A 19,832-nucleotide genomic window follows, 5' to 3' on the forward strand; every position below is an offset into this window, starting at 1 on the left:
TTTTAGAACCAAGTGTCCTGGGGTTATAGTCCTGATTCTGGCATTCACAAGCTGTGTGACCTTGAACAGATTGCTTTCCTCTCTGGGCCTCCACTTCCTCATCTGTACAACATAAAGACTGAACCAAATGATGGCTAAGGGTATTTCTGGCTCTGAGAACCTTAAAACCTATGTTGGATTCAGGGAAAGGAGGCTGGGAGAGGAGGCAGTATGGATGGTCTTGGTCGTTTTCTGAGAGACAGTGGCTAGAGTCTCCTGGTCAGAACATGTGCTCTGGCTGATCAGCCCAGCAGGTACTGCGAGAGAGGGTCCTCAGAGAGTGAGCCCCAGAGAGAAGCCTGTGTGTGCATGGGTGCCACAGAAGGACAGAGGCAGCCCCTCACCCAGAGACTCAAAGGGCTGGACAGAGAAGAGAAGATAGAGAACACCTTTTGCCCCCTGCCTCATAAAGCCAAGCCCGATGTGGGCAAAGACCAGGCAGTCAGCGGGCCTACTGGCAGGCAGACGGGTCTTGCCAAACTCCCACTTACTTCCCAGAAGCTCCAGGGCCCCTTGGGAGTGGCTCCACCCAGCTGGCACCCCTCCAAGTTGGGCGCCCACGTCAGCAGGTCCTCACACTCCCTTGCCCTTTCACCCAGTGACAATAGGACAGGCGATGGGGAGGGGGGCACCCTGAGCCGGGTACTTGGAGAAGCGTTTGTCTGCCTGAGCATGGCCCTCCTGTTACCACCTCTGCTGCGTCCGGCTCAGAGCAACGCCTGAGGCTGATGCCCAAGTGAAATGCTCTCCTCCCAAGGCCTCCCGGCCTGGTCGCCCTTCCTGGGTGATGCATTGGCTCCCATGTACCGGAATGAATGCTGAGTCAGAAAGGCCCAGTGGCCTTGGCCGACACCCAAGGCCTCTCTGGACTTCATGACCCCAACTGTAATATGGAGATAGTCATAATAGTGACCTTGTAAGAAGTTTTTGAGGATTAAGTTAAAAATATATCTGAAGGGTAAGAACTTATTATTCTTAAGCCTCAGCCTGCAGTAGGAAGTAAGATTGAGCCCTGGGGGCATCTGACCCCAAAGAGGAGGCACATCTAGGCCAGGGCTGCCTGGCCAGGGCAGTGGCTGTGGTGGGGCGTAAGGTGCTGCCTGGGATAAGAGCCTCTGGTTAAGCCTGGATGTGTCATTTGCTTTGAAAGTCACTAAGTTCAACAGGATGAAGGGCAGAGGAAGGGGTTGTCACTTGCGGCTGAAGCTGGGTCCTGAGGAGCTGGGTCCTTGCAGGCTGGGGTAGGAGAGGCAGAGGAGGGCCACGAGGCAGTGTGGGAAGCACTGTGGAGAGGAGGGGCCAGCTTGGCTGGGTGTGGGATGAGGACGGGTCTCCGGGGTGGCTGCAGGGTATAGCAAAAGAAGGGCAAGGAAGGGATGTGTAGCTCCTTGAAGCTGGGGGTTTTGTGAGCATAGTCACACTGGGCAGTGAGGCTGCCAGACAGGCGGGCACTGGCTTCTACTAACAGACGGTGGGCCCAGGGAAGTCACAGCCTATGACAAACACAGGACAAGGGAGCAGTGGTGGCAGAGAGGGAGTGAGGGTCCCTGATGGTGGTACATGTCTGCCTGACCCCACAGATGGCCCTGCCCCCAGGCCCATGCTCTCAGGTCACCCTTCCCCTGTGAGATCCCACCACCGCCGCTTCCATCTTGCAAGCCACAGGTTCCAAAGAGCTCTAATGCCTAGTCTCTCCTGTGCTCCTGCAGATGACTCTGGCAGGCAGCGAGGGTGGGGGGTGATAGCTCTAGCTCAATCCTGCAGAGTGCAGGAAAGGCAAGTGAGCCCAGAGAGGGGTAGGGATTTGCCCAAGGCCACACAGCTATCACATGGCCAAGCTGGGGCTATGTTCACGCTCCCTACTCCCTGTCGAGCCCCATCCATGGTGCCATGCCCTCCCCTCTCCACAAAGTAGTGCCGGCCTGGGGGACAGGGAAGGACGGGATGAGAAGCAGCTCTGGCTCAGGGCCTGCCCAGTTGTCGAGGTGAGTTGTGGTCTGGCTGCCATGGCCGAGCTGGCGGGCACAATCTGTTCTCACCCTGCTGGAGCACAGACGTCCCACACACAGTGGCTCTACAGCTCAGCTGTCTGGGTCCCTGGCAAACAGTGACACAGTTACTGGCCCGACGCTGTGGAGGGGGGCAGGGGAGCTGGTTCTAAGGGCAGCCCCAAGCAGCTGTCCCCAGAGCTCCCTGAGCTTTAAGATCCAAAAGGCCCTGGGTTGACAGAGGTGCCAGTCTTCCTGGAACTGAGTGGCCCTCGAGCCTGGCTGCTCTCTTGGAAACATGAGAGTAATCTGGCACTTCACTCATTGTTAATCACAGGGAGCCACTATTGAGTGCTTGATAATGCACCAGGCTCTGAGCTAAGTGCATTACACACAATATCTTACATATTCCTCCCCAAAGTCCTGTGAGGCAAGTGTATTATTAACCCCATTTTATAGATGTGGAAACTAAGGCTCAGAGAAATCATACACATACACACACACACACACACACACACAAAGAGAGAGAGAGAGAGAGAGAGAGAGAGAGCGCAAGTCCAGGACAGAGTCACACAGTATCCTGCCCTACAATTTAGTTATCAAACATATTCTGGGCCTCCACAGGTATGGCTGGCAACGTGGAGGTGGAAGCGAGAGAGGAATGTGACAAGGTCCATCAGTGCTACCCCTTACCCCCAAAGCTAGTGTTTAGCTCTATGTCATTGGGGATCCTGGAGGACACGGGGTGGTGGTAATATTGGCCCTGGAATTACAAGCTGAACATTTTCAGTGCCACTCAAATAAGGCAGAGATCACTTTTAGCTGTGAGGAATCCAGGAGGACTGCATGGAAGAAGTTAAGATTTGATAAGATTTGATAAGTTAAGATTTGGTTAAGATTTGATAAGACTTAGAAGGGAAGAAAATGCCAGCATCATGTTATTATCATAATTCTATTAATAAAAGTAGTAAATATCTCAACAGCGAAAGAAGCAGGCCAGCACCAGTAAATACACTTTACAAATGAAGAAACATGCTCAGAGAGGGGGAGTAATTTGCCCAGGGTCACACAGCCACTAGGGCCCTGTCACTAGGGATGAGTTCCCATCCAGGTTCATTTTCCCTCCAGGTAGCCAGAAGAATTCTTGACTTAGGCCTTTGAATGGCTGGTGCAGAGGGAACCTTTGCCTCTGCCCTGATCCTGGCTCAGGGTGGGCCGGGGTGGGGGCGGGGTACAGAGAGGTTATCTGGCTGATGATAGTAACACACCTGGAAGGACCCCCAGGGCTCCTGCTTTGCCAAGGGTCACACCACTTCCCCATGAGGACAGACCCTACATCAGGCCAAGCACAGAGGATGACCCCAGGGCCTCCAAGTGGAGGCTGATGAGGACCCCGGAACACTCATTCATCCAGCTGTTGCGGGCAGGGGCAGGCAGTCTCCTTTCTCCTCCGGCACAGTGGGCAGCTGCCCCAGGGAGACTGAAGGGCCCTCGTTGCCAACCAACCCCACATAAGCTTTGGCTGGCAGCAAGGAATTCACCAAGAAGCCAGCCCTGCCTCAGTCTCCCTTCCTGTACACTGGATCACAGGATGTCAGAACCCATTCAGGGCAACCACTTCACCTTGTAGTCAAGGAAACTGAGGCATGGAGAGGACAAGGAGCACGCCCGCAGCCCAGGACACTGAGCTAGAATCCAGCTATCCCAGATGACCTGTGCCCTCACACTCTCCCTGTGCCTCTGGACGAGTTCTCAGCAGCACTCAGGCCACCCCTTCTCTAGGCATACAAAACAGTCCAGTCATTGAGGTCAAACGGACTCGAGTTCAAATACGGTTGCTCTGCTCCCAAGCAGCCCTCCCTATTTCTTCCTTCCTACATACTTTCTGCAGGTGTCACAGAGTACAATAGAAAGCATGAGCAAGGGCCTAGCCCAGTGAGTGGAGACAAGGAGCGCCCGTCACTGTAGGCCCAGACCCGCAAGGTGGGGAAGGTGGCGGGGTGAGGGGGAGGGAGAAGAGGGTTTCTGGAAGGGCAGCCCCATAGCGTGTGCTTTCTCTCCTCTCCCCTGCTTTCCCCCAGGCTACGGGCATGCAGCGCCCAGCACGGATGGCGGCAAAGTGTTCTGCATGTTCTACGCGCTGCTGGGCATCCCACTCACGCTCGTCATGTTCCAGAGCCTGGGCGAGCGCATCAACACCTTGGTAAGGTACCTGCTGCACCGCGCCAAGAAGGGGCTGGGCATGCGGCGAGCCGACGTGTCCATGGCCAACATGGTGCTCATCGGCTTCTTCTCATGCATCAGCACGCTGTGCATCGGCGCTGCTGCCTTCTCCCACTACGAGCACTGGACCTTCTTCCAGGCTTACTACTACTGCTTCATCACGCTCACCACCATCGGCTTCGGCGACTACGTGGCGCTGCAGAAGGACCAGGCCCTGCAGACGCAGCCGCAGTACGTGGCCTTCAGCTTCGTCTACATCCTTACAGGCCTCACGGTCATCGGCGCCTTCCTCAACCTCGTGGTGCTGCGCTTCATGACCATGAACGCCGAGGACGAGAAGCGCGACGCCGAGCACCGCGCGCTGCTCACACGCAACGGGCAGGCGGGGGGCGGCGGAGGCGGTGGCAGCGCGCACACCACAGACACCGCCTCGTCCACCGCGGCAGCGGGCGGCGGCGGCTTCCGCAACGTCTACGCGGAGGTGCTGCACTTCCAGTCCATGTGCTCGTGCCTGTGGTACAAGAGCCGCGAGAAGCTGCAGTACTCCATCCCTATGATCATCCCGCGGGACCTCTCCACGTCCGACACGTGCGTGGAGCAGAGCCACTCGTCGCCGGGAGCGGGCGGCCGCTACAGCGACACGCCCTCGCGACGCTGCCTGTGCAGCGGGGCGCCACGCTCCGCCATCAGCTCGGTGTCCACGGGCCTGCACAGCCTCTCCACCTTCCGCGGCCTCATGAAGCGCAGGAGCTCCGTGTGACTGCCCCGAGGGGCCTGGAGCACCTGGGGGTGCGGGCGGGGGACCCCTGCTGGGAGGCCAGGAGACTGCCCCTGCCGCCTTCTGCCCAGTGGGACACCCCACAACATCCCTCACCACTCTCCCCCAGCACCCCCATCTCCGACTGTGCCTGCTTGCACCAGCCGGCAGGAGGCGGGGCTCTGAGGACCCCTGGGGCCCCCATCGGAGCCCTGCAAATTCCGAGAAATGTGAAACTTGGTGGGGTCAGGGAGGGAAGGCAGAAGCTGGGAGCCTCCCTTCCCTTTGAAAATCTAAGAAGCTCCCAGTCCTCAGAGACCCTGCTGGTACCCAGACCCCCACCTCCAGAGGGGACTTCATGTTCCGTGTACGTTTGCATCTCTATTTATACCTCTGTCCTGCTAGGTCTCCCACCTTCCCTTGGTTCCAAAAGCCAGGGTGTCTTTGTCCAAGTCACCCCCACTCAGTCCCACTCCCCTTCCCCATCCCCATCCCCAGCTGTGTCTCTCAACCTCCCTTCGTGTTGTTTTGCATGGCTTTGCAGTTATGGAGAAAGTGGAAACCCAGCAGTCCCTAAAGCTGGTCCCCAAAAAGCAGGACAGAAAGAAGGAGGGACAGGCAGGCAGCAGGAGGGGCCAGCCGGGAGGCAGGAGGCAGTGGCCTGGCAGTCTGCAGAATGGTCACACTGGAGGTTCAAACTAACTGGCCTGTAGCCACATTCTCATAGCAGGTAGGACTTCAGCCTTCCAGACACTGCCCTTAGAATCTGGAACAGAAAACTTCAGACTCACCATCCCCAGCCGCTGCTGACAATTCCCAACTCTTAAATTTGTCGAGTGATTTTTAGCCTGTGAAAACTCTATACTGGCCACTGATTCCTTTGAGTCTCACAACAGCCTACGTAGGTCACCAGGGCAGGAGTTCTCACCCCCATTTTACAGATGAGAACACTGAGGCCTGGACAGGTGAAATGACCAGAAAGTAAAAGGCAAAGGGGTGGGGGCTGGGTGCAGTGGCTTACACCTGTATTCCCAACACTTTTGGAGGTTGAGGTGGGAGGATTGCTTGAGCCCAGGAATTTGAGACCAGCCCAGGCAACACAGCGAGATCCCATCTCTACAAAAAATAAAAAATTAACCAGGTGTGGTGGCACGTGCCTGGGAGTCCCAGCTACTTGGGAGACAGGTGAGAGGATTTGCTTGAACCTGGGAAGTCGAGGCTGTAGTGAGCCCTGATTGCACCACTGTACTCCAGCCTGGGTGACAGGGCAAGACCCTGTCTCAAAAAAGAAAAAAAAAAAAAAAAAAAATGGCAAAGGGAGACAAGAGCCCAGCCTACTTGTTCCTAGCTGAAGTGTTATTTTCTTCCAGCTTGGCCTGCTCTTGAAAGCAAAGCTCCTGCAGTGTACATCCTGGCATTGTGTGGCTACCTGGGTTTTAAACCAGAATCAGAAGTCCCGGGTCAGAGGGCACTGCTGAGGCTCAGCCTCTTCTCTTCTTGGTCAGGAGGCAGCGGCTCTGAATGCGCTCCTGAGGCAGCCCAGGGGCCTTTGTCACCAGGGTGCATACTTACAAACAGTGCAGTTCTTGGGACCGAGGTAAGCAGGGCTTACCTGCCATGGCAGAAAGGCCAGGATCTGGGGCTCTAGGAGTTTGGGAATTGGGCAGAGAGGCCAAGAAAGCTGGCAGGCGTATCCTATGGGACATCATCCCTGGCACCATTGTCATTGTTGGTGCCTGTGTCCCAAGTAACTAGTGAGAAGCTGAGGCTGCAGCAAGAAACACCGTTCCCAGGTGGCAGGGTATGGACCAGAGATGCCCTCTGCCCACCACACCTGCAACCCAGAAGCCCAGATGGAATGCAGCTGGCGAAGGTGATGCTCGAGGCTCACTTTTGGGGCCCCACAACTGGAGCCGGTATAGTGACTGGGACAACATCAAGGGGTGGATGAGGGACCTGTCCTCCCGCAACACTGCCTTCCCATGCTGTTCCCCTGCCAGCTCCTTAACACTGCTGACCAATATGGCATTCAGGGAAGTTGGAGGACAGCACCCACAGGGTGGCCAGCCTCAGGCCCCCACCTGCATCCTCTAGTCTCTGGGGACCCCTAGGGGGAAGAAGTCTACCCTGCTTGTGAGTCCCGTCTCGGTGTGGAGGAAATGGCTGCCCACGTGCCAGGAAAGCAGGGCCCGGGACCTGGAGGTGCCCACTGTGTTTATGTTGGGGGTAGGGGGGCAGTGCTGGCTACCTCTGTCCTGTGTGTGACCCTGCCCTCGAAGGGTCCTGTCCTGTCAGTCCCGAGGGAGCCACAACCAAAGCTGCGGAGAGAAGGTGGGGAAGGGTGCAGAATGGCCGTGGGGCACAGCATGGCGGACTGTTCAGTCTCTGCTGGGTCTTTCCTAGGGACCTGGAAGGCCAGTGTTGCTTCCCCCACTCCCTTTCACTGCAGGCAGCCTCTCTGCTTCCCCAATGCCTTATGCCTGGGCACACTGCCACAGAATATGCAATATGTGTGGGTGACCATGTCCTCACGCCTACACCCCCACCCCGGGCAGCCCCTGGACTCCAAAGGCCGTGGCTGCCACAGCCTCCCCTCAGCTCTTCCTGCCTATCTGTCTTCACACTGAGAATGGCGCCCAATAAATGCTATCCACGGAGACCAGGCTCAGGCTCCAGCTGCCTCTGTCATCGTATGCCCTTGCTGCTGCCAGGGAGGAGCCATCTCCCACCCCCTCCCCTGCCGGGGTCTTCAAACATACCTAGCTGCTGGGCTCAGTGCCTCACACCTGTAATCACAGCACTAGGCAGGCAGATCACCTGAGGTCAGGAGTTCAAGACCAGCCTGGGCAACATGGTAAAATCCCGTCTCTACGAAAAATACAAAAATTAGCTGAGCATGGTGGCACGTGTCTGCAGTCCCCGCTACTCGGCTACTCAGGAGGCTGATGCATGAGAATCGCTTGAACCCGGGAGGCAGAGGTTGCATTGAGCTGAGATCACAACACTGCACTCCAGCCTGAGTGACAGAGTGAGACCCTGTCTAAAAATAATAATAATAATAATAATAATAATAATAATAATAATAATAATAAAATAACATACCTAGCTGACTCGCCATGGTCTCGCTGGCCTGTGGGCGACACTGGTTTCCCTTCTGGGATTTCACAGAAGATCCAGATTTTCTTAATGTCCTCCTGGAACAGATTAAGTAAGAAGCACCTTAGAAATCACCTGGTCCTATTGTCCCCCTGTACACGAATAACTGAGGCCCACAGAGAGCAAATCACCTGCCTGAGTCACACAGCAGTGAGTAGCAGACCTAGGCTAGGAACTAGAACTGGGGATTCCTATTCCAGTGCTGTCCATCCTCACACAGCCTGCAGAGTCCACCTGGACACACCGCAGCTGACAGTGGTACCTCCCAGTCAGCCAGGAGTATGGATTCCTTCTCCTGCAATAGGGGCCCCTGGCTGAGTGGCCTGATTGACTAAAACATATGTCTTTGAAGGAGAGTGCATCACAAGCACCTTTCTTTGGGGTACATTTTTCTCTGGGTCTAGAAGGACACCTCAGGCTTGGGACTGGGCCTCAGAGCCCAGGACAGACCCTGAGAGCAGACCCACCTTACCCATCTGGTGCCAGCTCCCCAGGTCAGCTACAGCAACGCCCGAACTTCATATAGTATAATCCACAGTAATAGCACACAGCTCCATACCTATCTAGCTCCATGCCTATCTATCTGCCTACCTTTCACAAAAGGTAGCCCCCTCTCAATCCCACAGCTGGATTCTTAGCAACCCTGCTACAGCCAGTGACTCTAATACATTCTGTTCCATTACATGTTATAAAATGCTGGTCACAATCCACTAAACTGATGTCTCTACCTGCTATTGGTTTAATACCGGCAGATTGAAATATACTGGAGAAATAAAGGGAGTGGGAGAATGGACACTTTCTCCCAGTTCCCCCGCCCCCCGCCTTATCCGCGTAGGTCAACTGAAAGATACAGAGAGGGAACCTTTGATGAGGGGTTCAGAGTTAAAAGGAAGAAATGATGGCACCTGCACTCCCTGCCTCTGGAAGCAGGACACAGCCAGCCCTCCTGTGATGGCACTCCTGGCAGCTCCTTGTTGGCCTGCAGCCCTCAGGGGGCTTAGATGCCATTGGCTCACCCACTCCTAAGGCCACTACATCAAAATCTGAGGCTTACTGCCCTGGCTCACCTGCCTCTGTCTTTCTTAAAACACCTAAATGCAACAATAGCAGAAATTAGCTTGTTTTTGAGGTTGGCAATGACCAGTTAAAGGTGACTCTTATTTTCTTAAGCAGTGCTTACAGGACACAAACGTGGTGACACTTGCGCTCCTTTCTTCATCGCCTGGGATATACTTTACAAACAGACCTGGGAGGAGTCTCCTAAGGGGCTGCATTTATCCCCATCTCCCTAGGGGTGATCAGCATTGTGGCAGCTGGGCAGAGCAGTGGTGAACCGCACCCATGTCCCTGCTCACATCTTCTAAGATCTCAGAATTGCCTGAGGTTCTAGCGTGGGCTCCTTCTCTCCAGATGATGCCATCCCCACCCCCCTCATTTCCACACAGCATCTGAGGCATCCTGCACTAAAAGATATATGTACAGCAAAACAAAAATAGAAAACCAGCACAGCAGAGTGGAGGTGGGGTATAAATATACCCAGCTCCCCGCTGATTTGGTTACTCGGGGTGAGCATCAGATGGAAATAGAAGTTTCCGGGGGCCAAGACAGAAAGAGGGATGGAACGACAATTCTTTTCAAAACGTGTCTCGTGGAAAAAAGGGTTCATTGGTCAAATGAATTTGGGAAAATGCTGTCAATATCACCACTCATGGAGCTTCACAAGGCATCTTAGCTTAATAAAGGTTATGAAAAGTCTTGCAGCAAAGATGCTGTTTACCCCTGCTTAACCCAGCACTGCCCAAACTCATTCCAAATACCAGAGCCTCTGTTTGCATGACATCTCTCCAAGCCCTGTATGTCACAGCACTCGCTTTGGGAAATGCTGATCTATCGAAATCTCACTGATGAAGAGAGAAGGCTGATCCTTCCTCCTCACCCCACACTAAACTATAAAAGAAGTTTAGCTTGCAAGTCCTTCTATAAGTGAAGACCACAACAATATAAAATACATATGTTATTCTCAATTACATGCCAGATTCAACCAAGGCTTAAAGCAGCCCACTTGCTCAATATCAGGCAGTGAATTGCTGGCAAAGCAGGGATTTGAACACAGGCCAATGGCTGCAAGGCATATGCTCTTACCCACCTGCTGTGTACTGTCCCATGATGATCCACATCTTCAACAAAGGTTTGGCAGAAGTTCAGACCTATTTATGATGTGGTCATTTCTTATTCAGAACCTCAGTGAGAGAGGACGCTGTAATCTAATGATGTCATCCTTCAAAGATGACAGATTCCACTGGAGCTAAGAAATCCTATTCCAGCCGGGCACAGTGGCTCATACCTACAATCCCAGCACTTTGGGAGGTAGAGGTGGGCAGATCACCTGAGGTCAGGAGTTTGAGATCATCCTGGCCAACATGGAGAAATCCTGTCTCTACTAAAAATATAAAAATTAACTGGGTGTGGTGGCGTGCACCTGTAATCCCAGTTACTCAGGAGGCTGAGGCAGGAGAATCACTTGAACCTGGGAGGTGAAGGTTGCAGGAAGCCAAAATCGTGCCACTGCACTCCAGCCTGGGTGACACAGTGAGACTCCGTCTCAAAAAAATTAAAAAAATAAAAAAATAAAAAAGAAATCCTATTCCACCTCAGGCCCTCACATTCCCACATTTAGGACCATTTAGCTCCTTCTGCAGGCTCAGCATTTCTCCCTACCCGCAAGCCCAGTAGCCTTCCCATAATTTATCGCAGGAAGCTAGAGGCAGGAGAGGGCTGTCCAGGGCCAGGGAAGGATGTGTTTAGGACAGACATGTTGGCAGAAGAAAGAGGCACTGCCGACAGTGACCAAGCCAAGCTCCCTCCCTTGCAGCTCACATCACCATCTCCACTGAGCAGCACAAAGCTGTGGCCCCCTCTCAATCCCAAAGCTGGATTCAGGTAAGAAGTTTGAATGACTCTGTTTCTCAGGTAACCTCTGAAAAGTTCAATCTGTCATGGACTCAGTACCTTCCTCTTGCCCAGCGAGGCAGGAGCCTTGATGCTGGAACAACAGCATCTTTATTATTATTATTATTATTATTATTATTATTATTATTATTGAGATGGAGTCTTGCTATGTTGCCTAGGCTGGAGTGCAGTGGTGTGATCTTGGCTCACTGAAAACTCCACCTCCCGGGTTCAAGCAATTCTCCTGCCTCAGCCTCCCAAGTAGGTGGGATTACAGGTGCCCACCACCACACCCAGCTAATATTTGTATTTTTAGTAGAGACAGGGTTTCACCATGTTGGCCAGGCTGATCTTGAACTCCTGACCTCAAGTAATCTGCCTGCCTCAGCCTCTTAAAGTACTGGGATTACAGGCATGAGCCACTGCGCCTGGCAGCCATTATCTTTTCTCAAATGTTGCAAAGATACACACACACATACACACACACTCAGTTAATTGTTCCAGCTCCTCTGTTTCAGAGGAAGGGATTTTGGTTCAGAGTGGAAGTGACATATTCAAGGTCATGAAGTGAGATAATGGTGTAGCCAGAATTAGTATCCACATAGCCTAACTTTCCAACACACACACACACACCCCAGTAAGGGCCCAGCCTTCTCTGACTCTGATTTCAGATGAAAACTGCTAATCTCTGAGGTTGAGTCACTCTGATGCTGGAAATTTACCACATCCACATCTGTACAAACAGAGAGACTCACACTCCTGCCCCTCAGTCTCCCAGCTGCAGGGGAGGGCCTTGTGGGTGGTGCCAGCCCCTTAGGGCAAGGACTGTGATGGAATTGACCTCCATGACCTTCTCTGGCCAGTGAACAGCACCCCCTCAAGAATCCATTTTAACAGCATTTTGCATTTACAGAGCTCTCACATCACTTTCTCATTTGGTCATCAGAACAACACTGTGGAGCTGGGTGCAGTGACTCATGCCTGTAATCCCAGCACTTTGGGAGGCTGAGGTAGGCAGATCACCTGAGGTCAGGAGTTCAAGACCAGCCTGGTCAAGATGGTGAAACCCCATCTCTACTAAAAATACAAAAATTAACTGGGCGTGGTGGCGGGCACCTATAATCCCAGCTACTCAGAAGGCTGAGGCAGGAGAATTGCTTGAACCCAGGAGGCGGAGGTTGCAGTGAGCCGAAATAGCGCCATTGCACTCCAGCCTGGGTGACAACCGCAAAACTCTGTCTCAAAAACAAAAACAAAAAAAGAACAACACTGTGATTTAAGTCAGGATTAATACCCCTGTTTTACAGATTACAAAACTACAGTTTAGAAAGACCTGATGTCCTGCAAGCAGGGACTGTTGCACATTCACCCTGTATGTGAAGCACTGGGCAGAGCCACAGGCATTACATTTCCGCGGTGACAGATGTGCTGGGCCAGGGCTGCAGCCTAGTCACAATAGCTCTGGGCCAGCAGTGTCCTGCTATTCACCGGCCTCCCAGCTTGCTGGGCAGGTTCCCATGGGTTGAGGAGCCCCAGGTGGACATGGTTCACAGAACCCATTATCCAAAGGAGACAGGAGTTAGGAACACTTCACCCACTTCACCACATCTCCTGAGCAAACCCTGCCCAGAGCCTAGACTCGGGACCAAGGGCAGCAAAATGTTCAGCCAATGCCCTCTGCCCTTTGGCTGGAGGAGACCAAGGTTCCTGGGGAAAAGGTCATGCCTTTGACCAGGCTGACTCTCCAAATCAACACTCTCCCACAGCTGTTGTTTCCTGGAAGAGGAAACACATAACCAGGTCACCACTGGCTATGGAATACATGAAGGACAATGGGAGTGAGATGGCCCCCAGGGACCCTCGCCACCTCTCCCCATGCTCTTTGCCCTTGTTCAAATAGGCACTGGGAGCAGAGCAGTGAGCTCATTTCAAAGTAGACATCCAACCTGAGAAGAAGATGCCATCTCCCCTTCCTGCAGTTTCTATGAGTGATCCCTGGGAGCCTGCAGCTCCAACTCTGCCAGGTTTCCTCTCCGAGGCTGACAACCCACAACTAGAGGGATCCTCCTTCTCTTCTTTTAGTTATCCAGGCTGGGGAGAACTGAGAGCATCTCTTCGTCGTTGGCTGTGCATTCTGGTGGCAAATTCCAAGACAAGAGAAAAAATCAGTGCCTGTTACCTTCTTTTTTTTTTTTTTTTTTTTTTTTTTTGAGACGGAATCTCACTCTGTGGCCCAGGCTGGAATGCAGTGGTGCAATCTCAGCTCACTGCAACCTCCGCCTCCCAGGTTCAAGCAATTCTCTTGCCTCAGCCCGCTGAATAGGTGAGATCACAAGCACCTGCCACTACACCTGGCTAATTTTTGTTTTTTTAGTAGAGATGGGGTTTTGCCATGTTGGCCAGGCTGGTCTTGAACTCCTGACTTCAGGTGATCCGCCCGCCTCCACCTCCCAAAGTGCTGGGATTGCAGGCGTAAGACATCATGCCTGGCCTGTTACCTTTTGAGCCAGGCCTTTCCTGTGCTGAAGCTGAGCAGTTTCCCTTTTTAGTATCAGCGCCAGACTGTACTTTAGTGCCACTGCGTAGCTCCAGGCTTTTGATGATGCTTCAGGTGTTGAAGTCTGGTTCCACATTAAATCTCTTCCTGCTCTCTCCTGGCCCCACATCACCCACTAATTTGGTAATACAGCCTTCTGTGCCATTACTCAAGCCTTTGATGAAAATATCAGAGGACAGAATCAGATAAGGGACCCTTAATTCAGGGTACATTTATTCTAGCGTGTTCTTGGTGAACCGTTGCTGGCTCTGGCTACTCATCACTCCTTTTATCTGTTCTTGAAAATTATCTGTTTAATCAAAGCCAGCCGGTGGCTGGGCTCCAGTCACATCAGTACAGCTCCCTAGTCCCTAGATGTCAGTGACCTGGGCTGGAGATTTGAACTTGGTAAAGATAGAAGGTGCTTCCTGGCCAGGCACAGTGGCTCAGGCCTCTAATCCTGAGCACTTTGGGAGGCCAAGGCAGGCAGATCACGAGGTCAGCAGTTCGAGGCCAGCCTGACCAACATGGTAAAACCCCGTCTCTACTAAAAATACAAAAATTAGCAGGGAGTGCTGGTGCACGCCTGTAATCCCAGCTACTCAGGAGGCTGAGACAGGAGAATCGCTTGAACCCGGGAGGCGGAGGTTGCAATGAGCCAAGATTGCGCCACTGCACTTCAGCCTGAGCAACAGAGCGAAACCCTATCTCAAAATAAAAATTAAAAAAAAAAAAAAAAGGTGCTTCCGTGCCTGACTAAGCTTTCCCCCTTTCTCCCCCAGCCACCACCACTTTATCTGGGCTTCTTCATTTAGCCAAGCTTTGCCCAGCCCAAATCCCACCCCTAGCTCCTGACCTCGGCATGGCCCTTCCCAGCCCCTTCCCAGCTCAGACTTGAGCCCCTTCCTCTCTCAGGTAACTGTTCTGTCCTTGAAGAGTGGGAGCAGGAGGGCTGTCTCTTAGCACTCAGGACAGCCTCCAAGAGCTGAGATCTGCCACAGGAAACTTGATGGCCAGGGCCCTTAGATCAGTTGGGGCTGAGGTGTGTGGAGCAAACAATAGATATGAAGCATGTGCCAGGAGCTGGGCTAGGAGTGCTACTCAATTCTCCCAACACCCCTGCAGAGGGAGGCACCTCATCCCTGCCCCTGAGCAAATGGGGATCCCAGATGCTGCTTCAGCAGCTTCTGGAAGGCAGAGTAAGCCAGAGCCCACCCCTTCCTGATCCTCCCTTCCCAGAGGGAGCAGCAGGTTGGTGGGGTGACATCAGGCTACAGGGAAGCCACTTCGTTGTTCCTGAGACAGAAGTGATTTGGAGTTAATCTCCAAATCTGGCACCACAGACACAATAGGAACCCACTGCCACCACCCCCTCCAGCCTCATCATGGTGAACAGATGGGCAGACCCCTCTCCAGGGTCTAAGTAGGGCACTGCTGAGGTTGCTGGGAGGCAGGGAGAGAGGCCATGGCGGGGGAGAGGGGGCAGTAGAGACAGTAGGGGTGGGGACAAACCCAGCTCTACCCCACCCTTCCCTAGCCCCCCAGGATGGATGGGATTCAAGCATCAGCACTCTGCTGCCACAGTAGGCTGGCTCTAGCAGATCCACAACACGCATTTCAGGGGACCCATGCACCCAGTCGGGTGACCATACAGACAATGCTTCAGGTCCTTTCTAGCTCCAAATTCTGTAGCCTAAGCTCACCAGAGCTGAGAGCTACAAACTTATCACTTGAATTCCAGAATGAGGCTTGGGCAGTGCAGAGCCCAGGACGCCCAGGTCCTGAGCAGGCCCAGCCTCTGCCATTGGCCCTCACTGTCACAGGAGCACATCACTAACAGAGAAAAACGAAGGAAGACCACTGTTAAAGCCAAGGGGCCCCTAGGAACTGTGAGTCCAATGCTTCATATTTCAGAAGAGAACAGTAAGACAAAGAGGGGATGGAGGACGGGCGTGGTGGTTCACGCCTGTAATCCTAGCACTCTGGGAGGCCAAGGCAGGCAGATCACCTGAGGTCAGAAGTTCGAGACCAGCCTGGCCAACATGGTGAAACCCCGTCTCTACTAAAAATACAAAAAAATTAGCTGGGCATGGGGGCAGGCACCTGTAATCCCAGCCACTAGGGAGGCTGAGGCAGAACAATCACTTGAACCCAAGAGGCAGAGGTTGCAGTGAGCCAAAAATGTGCCATTGCACTCCAGCCTGGGCGACAAGAGTGAAACTCCATCTCAAAAAAAAAGAGGGAGGGAATGGGCCTCTGGGTTCCCTGGCTAGTACTCTCCCCCATCTGCACCAACTTCAAAACTCTATCTGTAACAGGCCAAAACTGGAAACAGCCTGTGTGTCCATCCACAGGGAAATGGATACATTAGCTGGGTATATGCTTGGCAAGGCATACAACACAGCTATGAAAAGGAAGAAGCTACTGAAACACACAAAAAGTGGAAGGAGTCAGACAAACAGGGGCACATATGGGAGGATTCCATTACTCTAAAGTTCTGGAAAACAGAGGCTAATCTAGAGGGGCAGAAAGCAGATGAACAGTTGCCCTGGCCCAGGGAAGGAGGCAGGGATTAAAAAGGGGAGCAGGCCAGGTGCAGTGGCTCACACCTGTAATCTCAGCAACTTGGGAGGCCAAGGCGGGTGGATTCCTTGAGCCCAGGAGTTCAAGACCAGCTAGGCAACATAGTGAGACCTGATCTCTACTAAATAATAAAAAAAATTAGCCAGGTGTGGTGGCACGTGCCTACAGTCCCAGCTACTCAGGAGGCTGAGATAGGAGGATCACCCAAGCCCGGGAAGTCTAGGCTGCAGTGAGCTGTGATTGTGCCACTGTACTCCAGCCTGAGTGATAGAGTGAGACACTGTCTCAAAAAAAAAAAAAAAAAAAAAAAAAGCGGGGACGCGGGGGGCAGGAGGGGAGCAAGGGAAGGTTTGGGGCAAAGGATGCATTTGCTCTCTGTGATGGCTTCACAGGTATATACATCTGTCAACTTACCAAATTCTTCATTTTAAATACATGTAGTTTATTGTACATCAGTTTCATCTCAAAGAAGCTATTCAGGAAAAAACAAACCATAGAGGCTTTGCACACGGCCCAGCAGATGAACTAAGCACTCCCACCCACACCCGTTTTGTTCTGATGGCCACGGTAGGGGGTGTAAGTCCCCCATGCCTCTTTATAAGAGGGTCAGCGGGGAGACCACCAATGTTTCTGGTCAACTTCTGCCCACCCTAGACCAGGCCAGCTGTCACCACAGGTGTCACTAGTGTCACTTGAAGCTGGACACATATCGGTATATGGATGTAACAAGCAACCATGAGGTCCCCATGGGGTGTTGCTGGCACAAGCCAGACATCAAGCAAAGGTCACTGGGGCAGGAGCTAATCTAAAACCTTATGCCTCTGCCTAGGGAAACAGGGTCTCTCAGGTCCTACCAGGCTGAGGGTAAATGGAAAATCCCCAGAGCCCATGACACAGCATTTCTTTGACTGTTTCTTCACCTATTAAAATTACTCTCCCATCTTTTTCCAGGAGTCCCAAAGGGTCTCATATCTAAACCACTATGGGGTAACCTCCGCATAGGCTGGCATGCACATCAAGGTGAGGGACAAGGCACCATGTGGCCCAATCATTCTGCTACCTGCCGCTTGGGGCTGGAGCTGCTCAAGGAGACAGGCTTCTCCTCACCTACAGCAGTCAAGACAGGTGGGCCATCCTGCTGCTCAGGCTGCAGAGTCTGCCCCAATGAGCACAGTCCTCAAACTCCACCCACCTACTGTGACACTCCATTCTGCAACTTCAGAGCATGTTGTCTGGTGCTCCAAACTCTCGTGGTGGGTTTAGTGAAAATGCTGTGGATTTTTACTTACAGACCCCTCTCTGTGACTTAGCCCTCTCTCCTGAATGCATGAGGACTGGGCTGTGTGCCAGGAACCGTACAAACCTCAGTGCTATGCTCTGCTATGCTCTTATTTCCCTTGCGAGCTGCCTGCTTCCCTTCAGATGAGGCTGGCCAAGATGCACCACAGATCCTAATGCAAAATTGCCCCTAAAGCCCTTCGGCCCGGCCAGTCAGGTCTGCATTCCTGGATGAGTCCAATTCTGACCCCATGGGGACCCCTACACCCTCCTCCAGTACTAGGAACTGGGCCCCAGGGAGGGACCTGGATAAGACCCGCTCCTGCCTGCCACCATGAGTGTGAGCCCAGGGCTGATGGAGCTTTACAGAGAGAAATGAAGGTCAGGGTAAAGATGTGTGGGCTGAGTGCCAAGTGAGACAGAGAGGGCTCCAAGGCTGGGGAGGTGACACAGGGCGGGGCTGGCCCTGACTGAGCCTGGAAGGAATGGTGGGATCTAGCACATGGCAACAGCATTTCAGGTGCAGGAAATTGAGCAAAGGCCCCACAGGGAAATGTTCCCAGAGAGCTGGAGAACAATGAGAAGAGCCCAGGGGTCTCCTTAGGAAGGGGAGGGAGTGAGGCTCCACGAGTCCCGGGCTGTGTCCATCTCTTTTGTGGTTTTATCTCTGGAGCTTCATGCCATACCTACACTTACCAGGTATCAAAGATGGTTGTGAGCGTGGGGAGGAGGGAAGGAGTAAGGAAAGGCAGGGGAGAATGGAAGAGACATTGGAGGCATCCACCAGACAGGATGTTCAGCTCTTAGCTGTGTTACTCACAGGCAACAAGGAGCCAGCAAAAGTTTCAGAGTGGAGGAAAAATGCATGGAATGTAAAGTTTCTAGAAGATTCACCTGGCATCACTCACTCCTGACTGATATTCGCAGCCCAACGCCTGCTCTCTGTAAGATCACTCTCTCTACACCAGCCTAGGCAGGGGAACGGCAGGAGGGCACATAGCAGGCCCTTCTCTGTGGGCTGGAAGGGACCAGGATGCCCCAGCTGCTGCTTCCAGAGCTGAGAACAAGCTACTCCTCTGCCTGGCAGGGAGGCCAAGGAGAGCCTGTGGCACAGCCAAGGGCGAAGATTGTCAAAACACTGTAATGGAATCTTACGGGCTCTCCTTGGCCTCACATTTGCACAGCAGCCTCCAGCTCAAGAATCAGATGTCCTGATAGTCATGCCAGTGGCCTTGGTGGCCCCAGCAGCCTTGCCTTCAGGGCAGGGAGCAGGAGCCGTGACGGGCAGGAGTGTGCTGAGGCTGGGGATGGGCCCGTAGCACCTGTCCACCTGGCTCCCTCACCACTTAACAGCTCAGGAGCCATGGAAGGCCCAAGACCCTCCCCTAGGATGCCACCTCCTGTGGGGTCAACTCTTAGCTGGGAGTGGTGGGGGGCACACAGAAGGCTCCAGGATGCTGAGGGCAGATTGCTAAAATGCTTAGGGAGAGGGAGCTTCGGCTCCCCAGCCAGCCTCAAAAAGGGTCCTCAAAGCATGAGGAATGGATCTTCAGTGGAAATGTATAGTCTCACAGTGGGACCAAGTATGTCTGCCTTTACAGAAAGGCCCTACAGGGACCACCTCTTCCTCCACTCCATTTGCTAATGAGGAGACTCGATACAGAAAGCTCAGATAAGCTCAGAGTCACACCAGAAAAGTAGCAGAGCCAGATTAAAGCCAAAAAGCCACTCTGATTTGGCCAGTCATGGAGAGGACTTCTCCCTTTCCTTCTGGTTGGTTCACAGTGAAAAATCTGACCATTGCATTCAGACAAAGCCTCATGTCTATGAGGATGCCCTGAGAGCAGTCAGGAAGTCAGCCAAGGTCCCCAGGGGACACCTGCAGCAGGGCCATGAAGGATGACATGGCACCCCTTCCCTGCCTCTGTCAGCACAGAGCAGAACAAATCCTCATGCAAGATTTGGCCAGAGCTGGAAGGAACCCCAAAGGCATCTCAGCCTGCCTCATTTCACCCCTAGGGAAACTGAGGCCTGATAAGGACCCAGGAGGCAGTCACGACCATCTGTACTTTCAGTTGCTATAAGACACGAAGAATCAGGGAGCGATCGGGACAGGTGAGCCAAGGAGGTCCGCAGCAGGGGAAGGCGTATGTGTGGGTACTGCTACAAAGGGCATAGGCCTAGTTTACTCCCTCCCCTATTCTCACAGCACAAGAGACACTCTGAGGCCTGTTCCCTGAGGGGCCTATGGGCCAAGTTCAGATGATCTAATGTAAGGAAGAAAACCACTACCTCTGCTGAGTTTGTATCAGATACCAGGCAG

At 53.1% G+C, this 19,832-nt stretch overlaps 1 protein-coding gene across 1 annotated transcript in view; it reads left to right on the forward strand.

The window, feature by feature from the left end:
- Nucleotides 1–9,918, forward strand: part of KCNK3 (potassium two pore domain channel subfamily K member 3) — a 43,668-nt gene extending 33,750 nt beyond the window's left edge. The window contains exon 2 of the mRNA XM_007971201.3: nt 4,109–9,918. Coding sequence (XP_007969392.3) covers nt 4,109–5,010 — 902 coding nt within the window. The 3' untranslated portion in view covers nt 5,011–9,918. The remainder of the gene's footprint in view (nt 1–4,108) is intronic.
- Nucleotides 9,919–19,832: the final 9,914 nt, after the last annotated feature.

This window comes from Chlorocebus sabaeus, chromosome 14 (genome assembly GCF_047675955.1).
Source record: "Chlorocebus sabaeus isolate Y175 chromosome 14, mChlSab1.0.hap1, whole genome shotgun sequence".
In the NCBI taxonomy this organism is placed as follows: Eukaryota; Metazoa; Chordata; class Mammalia; order Primates; family Cercopithecidae; genus Chlorocebus; species Chlorocebus sabaeus.